Source organism: Cebidichthys violaceus, unplaced genomic scaffold (assembly GCF_023349555.1).
Source record: "Cebidichthys violaceus isolate CVI_PGR_0920_01 unplaced genomic scaffold, fCebVio1.0.p SCAF_24, whole genome shotgun sequence".
Lineage (NCBI taxonomy): Eukaryota > Metazoa > Chordata > Actinopteri > Perciformes > Stichaeidae > Cebidichthys > Cebidichthys violaceus.
In genome coordinates, this window is record NW_027176417.1 from 8,079,345 (window position 1) to 8,086,481 (window position 7,137).

General features: G+C 46.5%; 1 protein-coding gene and 1 pseudogene across 1 annotated transcript; both read left to right on the forward strand.

Annotated features, from left to right (window-relative positions):
• Positions 1-944: 944 nt before the first annotated feature.
• On the forward strand, positions 945-3,168 carry LOC137879183 (tubulin alpha-1A chain-like; annotated as a pseudogene).
• A 1,065-nt stretch (positions 3,169-4,233) lies between these two features.
• On the forward strand, positions 4,234-6,997 carry LOC137878905 (tubulin alpha chain-like). The gene is made up of 4 exons (XM_068719408.1): positions 4,234-4,338; positions 5,348-5,570; positions 5,689-5,837; positions 5,950-6,997. Exons 1-4 carry the CDS (start codon positions 4,336-4,338, stop codon positions 6,922-6,924), a joined length of 1,350 nt encoding a protein of 449 aa, XP_068575509.1. The 5' UTR covers positions 4,234-4,335; the 3' UTR covers positions 6,925-6,997.
• The last annotated feature ends 140 nt before the right edge of the window (positions 6,998-7,137 follow it).

Genomic DNA, 7,137 nt, shown 5'->3' on the forward strand with positions numbered 1-7,137 from the left:
ACGTCTCCAGGGTTACCTTCAGACGCAGAGGTGAGATGTGTAACAACCATTTGAACTCAAACAACAGAGCACATTGATAGAGACAATAGTTTTTGTCATTAACTAGGACTTCTATCTTGTTAGGAAGGAAACGGTGATCATTGGAAATGTTTCCGTTCAGCTTTCTAAAGTACGTTGATCAAACACACATTCAGTATAGAGAAAGTCTTTCAAAACAATATCTAAAGCTCTCTGGGGAAATTCCTCAGGCAGAACTCCTAATCCTTTGTTAATCTGGCTTTACATATTGCATGCATCCCTTTCTTTGGAGTAATACAACTCTGGATATATCCATACCACACATGGATGCTCTGTAACCTGCTGCAAAAGACACTTTGACGTCCCCTGCCCTTGAGAGAAGTATTCTCTAATGTTATCCCCTGCAGGCGGTCTGCTTCTTTTGCATTGCAAATTAATCTGTACCAAACTGGTGATGCAACGGTGATCCGTAACAAAAGCCTATTCAGGTCACTCTGGGCAGGTATCTGCTTTCTTCCCTCTGCATGACAATAAAAGTGAGGCTCAGAATGAACCATGTTTACAGGAGTTTTCACGTTTTAATTTCAACTGCGCTCCATTAGAATGTTTCATGTAACTGAGAGCTCATGAGTTTGATCCAACAGCAGGCAAATAAACAGCCTGTGTGGGCAACTTTGAGCCCCAACCTGTCCACTGCAACAACTAAATCTAAAATGTGAAACTGGAGGAGAGGCGGACAGTTATGGGTCATGTTTCACAGCCGCTCTGGTCATTGTTGGTGGCTACTCATCCGTGGCAGAACAGCCGTTGTTCCTTCGATCCGAGCAGGGGAGCACTCCAGCTGATTTTCTTTTTTCTGCTCTTCCTCCTCATCTTTCATCAAAGGAGATGTTGTTTGCTTCTCCAGCTCCTCCGGTTACCACAACATGCCAGGCTGTTGCCTAGTGATGCTGGGCTATAAAACCGCTCTGCTGCACTTGTAACTGACACAACATCCCCAGCCACTCATCTCAGGTGAACACGGGACTGCTACGAGCATCGAAAACATGGTGAGGACCTCTTTATTTTATGTTTGAGAGCCACACATGAGCAAACTTTACGTGAGCTATGTGAAAAACACATCAGAAAGACATATTAGTTTTGTATCAATATACTGTGTGCTATGCAATAGTCTGTGGTTGGCCATAATATCTGAAAAGGTAATTAGCTCTTTCTGTTTGGTGTAAAAAGTAAAAGACCTGTTCGATTTTGGAGCCGCAAAGTGATCGTTGATGTCAATCCTATAGCAGCTAATTATTGGTTTCTTTGTTATGCGAGAAGTTCTTGACATCTGAACCACTTGCTCCTGCAGCGTGAATGCATCTCTGTCCATGTCGGCCAAGCCGGAGCTCAGATAGGCAATGCATGCTGGGAGCTGTACTGCCTGGAGCACGGCATCCAGCCGGACGGACAGATGCCCAGCGACAAGACCATCGGAGGAGGAGACGACTCCTTCAACACCTTCTTCAGTGAGACTGGAGCTGGTAAACATGTTCCCAGAGCCGTGTTTGTGGACCTGGAGCCAACAGTCATAGGTAGATAAAATGTACGACATCGAACTATTGCAATGGGTCTTTCAACAATGATTTGGATTTGTGAATGATTTTATTGTGCATTTCTTTCAATTTCAGATGAGGTCCGTACAGGAACCTACCGGCAGCTCTTCCATCCTGAGCAGCTGATCACCGGCAAGGAAGATGCAGCCAACAACTACGCCCGCGGTCACTACACCATCGGCAAGGAGATCATCGACCTGGTTCTCGACAGGATTCGTAAACTGGTGAGTTAACCTGCAAAAAACTTTACATTTCATTTCAGTCACTGTCATGAGTCACAAAATTAAGATGAATGGTTTCCCTGCAGGCTGACCAGTGCACAGGGCTCCAAGGGTTCCTCATCTTCCATTCCTTTGGAGGAGGAACCGGCTCTGGCTTCACCTCTCTGCTGATGGAGCGTCTCTCCGTCGACTACGGCAAAAAGTCCAAGCTTGAGTTTGCCATCTATCCAGCTCCACAGGTGTCTACAGCTGTGGTGGAGCCCTACAACTCCATCCTGACCACCCACACCACTCTGGAGCACTCTGACTGCGCCTTCATGGTGGACAACGAGGCCATCTACGACATCTGCCGCAGGAACCTGGACATCGAGCGCCCTACCTACACCAACCTCAACCGTCTGATCGGACAGATCGTCTCCTCCATCACCGCCTCCCTGCGCTTCGACGGAGCCTTGAACGTGGACCTGACGGAGTTCCAGACCAACCTGGTGCCCTACCCTCGTATCCACTTCCCTCTGGCCACCTACGCCCCAGTTATCTCAGCAGAGAAGGCCTATCACGAGCAGCTCTCAGTGGCTGAGATCACCAACGCCTGCTTCGAGCCAGCCAATCAGATGGTGAAGTGTGACCCTCGCCACGGTAAATACATGGCCTGCTGTCTGTTATTCCGTGGCGACGTGGTGCCCAAAGATGTCAACTCTGCCATTGCCACCATCAAAACCAAGCGCAGCATCCAGTTCGTGGACTGGTGCCCCACCGGCTTCAAGGTGGGCATCAACTACCAGCCTCCCACTGTGGTTCCTGGAGGAGACCTGGCCAAGGTGCAGAGGGCCGTGTGCATGCTGAGCAACACCACCGCCATCGCAGAGGCCTGGGCTCGCCTGGACCACAAGTTTGACCTGATGTACGCCAAGAGGGCCTTCGTCCACTGGTACGTAGGAGAGGGGATGGAGGAGGGCGAGTTCTCAGAGGCCAGAGAGGACATGGCCGCCCTGGAGAAGGATTACGAGGAGGTGGGCACCGACAGTGTCGGGGACGAAGGCGAGGAAGAGGGCGAGGAATATTAAGTTTAAATAAATAAGCAAAACCAACAACGACTGGGAAGTCGAGTTTTGTTGAGGAATTTTCATTGTTCACATTAAGATCTAGTCTACGCTCAACGGGTGTGCTCGAATTTACAGTGATATTCTTTATTTAACAGATATTTATGAACATTTGTCAAGCCATGAATGGTCTGCAAAAGTCATCTATGTGGAGAGATTAAGAGGAATTCACTGTCAAGATATAATCTTTCCTCTGTCTTTGTCCTGAAACAATAAACTGAGACATGTTCACATTGGTGTACTTCATTGTGAGTGTCAACACAACACAGCCCTCGATCACACAGCTCATGCTGCATTAACTCCCTTCACCTCCTTGATAAACACTGAACATTTAAGCCTAATTCCTCCACACAGTATGTGCAATGCCTTACGTAACACAAACACCTCAGGATTAAACCAGGATTATCTAGTGGTGCTAGGAATAGGTTTAAGTCTTCATTACAAAAAAATAATTAAGAGGGGATCATCATTTGAATTATTTTAAGGGTAAATCAAATGCTCTCTTGATGAAAAAATTATAAAAAAATGGGTTGAATTACTTATTGTAATTGATAGATTTGGGCTCAATATATATATATATATATATATATATAACTTTACGAAGTCATGAATTATAACGAAGTGAATTTGAGTCATGGTGCCTTCAGGGGCCTTTCCTACATTCCCCTTCCCAAGTTGAGAAGTCACAAATAGGACTGAATTCTGGTGCCTTTCAGAGTAAAATAACCATAAAACAGAATCATATGTTGCTGTGTGTTTGCTTCGTGCTACACATAATTGTTGGACTGCTATTGGTATTCATAAAATTACTTGACAATAACACCATTGATTGATATGACACAAAACCCAATAGTAATACTAATACATTACATACGTCACAAATAATAAAGTGACAGTTGAGATTTCACCCAATACCCCCAGAGCAGCTTAAATCTAGTGTGTGCCTCAGGTGATCATCATTATTACATTTTATATTTTGTATTTATGATGACATTTTGAGTCTCTGATGTCTCTATCTTCAGCAAATGAAATAGAGGTAAAAATAAAACGACTCATTAATGTTAGTTTGATTTAATCAACTGTACGGAGTCTCAAATGTGAAAATAATTACTATATAAAAGGAACACATTGGGACTAAGAACTGCCTCCAATAAAACAATATCGATTCCAATTCCCCTCAGATGACGCAGCTAAACTGTAGGATACGGAACATTCCGAGCCGTGCCTGAATGCAGCAGCGTCTAACGGTCGATACCGCCCAGAGGATATTCAAACCGCCGTTTTGGCTCCGCCTTCTCAAAAACGTATAAATCCAGTAGCTCCACTTCCGGTCCTCACAACTGCCTTCATCAACCGATTCTTCAACGTCGGAAAGAAGGGGAATTAAACAGCCAGAAAATGGTGAGTATTTAGTCGAAATTACATTTAAATAACATCCGCATGTTATTCCAACTGTATAAAGGGGGGATTGTAGCTTTTGTAAGAAGAAAAATTGCAGTTATTAACAAACAAAAGCATTATTCGTGCAGCAAAATATTGAACATTTTTATACTAATAGTGAATAACGTTATATAGCTATACAATTCTCGCCTAAAAAATATATGTAAATCTGTCAAATGAACGTAAATGTGATGGTTCTTGGTTATAGTGCCGCGCGTGAGAGTTCTGTTATATGACGTCACGTAGCTAACGCTAGCTTAGTTCACTGGCGCAGTTTCGATTAAAACGGACAAAGATATTTACGTTAAAAACATTAAAATGTCCCCTATGTAATCCCAGATCGTACTTAAATTAAATGACGTCACATAATATAAACAGTCATCTTTAAACCGTTAGTGTGACTGATTGTAACAATAACGTTAGACTGCATAGCGGCTTTTTTATGCCCGCGAGCTAACGTTTTCGACCGTCAGTTAACGCCCTGTCCGTTACCGCGACACAAAGGTAGTGCTTTGCGGCAGTGTGGGGGCAGGGAGGAGAGCTTCTATGGATTCTTTTTTACGCTCTCCTCCCTGCTGGGTCTCCGTTAGGGAGGGGCAGGATTTAACCCGCTAAAGCTCTGCAGTAACGGGCCGTGTGCAGACATTATTCATCGAGCCCGCAGAACGTCTTCACGTGCGGCTCTGGTTGTAGAAACGTCCCCTAGAGCACCATTCATAAGTGGATGTTTGCACTGGGTTTTTAGAATGATAGTGACATTTAGGAGGTTTTGATTGTCCGTATATCGGCCATTTTGTTTTTTTTCCCCCCTCCCCCTGTGGACCCCAGAAAGAAGTGATGTCTAGACTATGTTCTTAATTGGTAAATTATCATTATCTGACATTTAATAGACAAAACCAAGAGTGCACATCATAATTTAGAGCAATATGGACAATGTTAATGTGTTAATCTTTGCCTCTTCTCTCTGCAGCGTGAGTGTATTTCTATGCATGTCGGCCAAGCCGGAACCCAGATGGGCAATGCATGCTGGGAGCTCTATTGTCTGGAGCACGGCATCCAGCCGGACGGACAGATGCCCAGCGACAAGACCCGGGGAGGAGGAGACGACTCCTTCAACACCTTCTTCAGTGAAACTGGAGCTGGTAAACATGTTCCCAGAGCTGTGTTTGTGGACCTGGAGCCAACAGTCATCGGTAAGAAAACTGTTTATTATCATAGAGGCAATTACTATTAATGCAGTTACATCTTTAGCTGTTTGTACTCGTCGTGAAATGACGCATTGCTATAAACGATATTCTCGTTGCTCCACAGATGAGGTCCGTACAGGAACCTATCGGCAGCTCTTCCATCCTGAGCAGCTGATCACCGGCAAAGAGGACGCCGCCAACAACTACGCCCGCGGTCACTACACAGTCGGAAAGGAGATCATCGACCTGGTTCTTGACAGAACACGCAAACTGGTGAGCTCTAATAATACTTTTTTTTTTTTTTTTTTTTTTAATTCAAGTGTATTTTTGCTTGAGACCTCAATGATTATGACAGTAACACTTATTCTTTCACGTATTCTTGCAGGCTGACCAGTGCACAGGGCTCCAAGGGTTCCTCATCTTCCACTCCTTTGGAGGAGGAACCGGCTCCGGCTTCACCTCTCTGCTCATGGAGCGTCTCTCCGTCGACTACGGCAAAAAGTCCAAGCTTGAGTTTGCGGTCTACCCGGCCCCCCAGGTGTCCACAGCTGTGGTAGAGCCCTACAACTCCATCCTGACCACCCACACCACCCTGGAGCACTCTGACTGCGCCTTCATGGTGGACAACGAGGCCATCTACGACATCTGCCGCAGGAACCTGGACATCGAGCGCCCGTCCTACACCAACCTGAACCGTCTGATCGGCCAGATCGTCTCCTCCATCACCGCCTCCCTGCGCTTCGACGGAGCCTTGAACGTGGACCTGACGGAGTTCCAGACCAACCTGGTGCCCTACCCTCGTATCCACTTCCCTCTGGCCACCTACGCCCCAGTCATCTCAGCAGAGAAGGCCTATCACGAGCAGCTCTCAGTGGCCGACATCACCAACGCCTGCTTCGAGCCAGCCAATCAGATGGTGAAGTGTGACCCACGCCACGGTAAATACATGGCCTGCTGCCTGCTGTACCGTGGAGACGTGGTGCCCAAAGATGTCAACTCTGCCATCGCCACCATCAAAACCAAGCGCAGCATCCAGTTCGTGGACTGGTGCCCCACCGGCTTCAAGGTGGGCATCAACTACCAGCCTCCCACTGTGGTTCCTGGAGGAGACCTGGCCAAGGTGCAGAGGGCCGTGTGCATGCTGAGCAACACCACCGCCATCGCAGAGGCCTGGGCTCGCCTGGACCACAAGTTTGACCTGATGTACGCCAAGAGGGCCTTCGTCCACTGGTACGTAGGAGAGGGGATGGAGGAGGGCGAGTTCTCAGAGGCCAGAGAGGACATGGCCGCCCTGGAGAAGGATTACGAGGAGGTGGGCACCGACAGCGTCGGGGAGGAGGATGAAGGAGAAGAGTACTAGGTCTCATCTGTAGCTTGCTGCACATTCCTGCAACATTGTTGTTCCTCATTTACAATAAACAACATGAAGCATTCCTCTGGTCCTGTGTTTACTTCAGAGTCTAAAATGATGAAAAATGTCTTCAACAGGAAAGTGTAAGAATGTTCACCGTGGTTGGAAGTTTCTTTTAAGAGTTAATATTTTAATAGTTGGAGGGTGATGTCATCCAACCCC

Bases quoted from the DNA above. Each gene is read 5' to 3' on its own strand.
- LOC137878905 (XM_068719408.1), top strand. The intron at 5,571-5,688 runs GTAAGAAAACTG...GTTGCTCCACAG, and splicing joins CCTGGAGCCAACAGTCATCG to ATGAGGTCCGTACAGGAACC. The intron at 5,838-5,949 runs GTGAGCTCTAAT...GTATTCTTGCAG, and splicing joins TTGACAGAACACGCAAACTG to GCTGACCAGTGCACAGGGCT.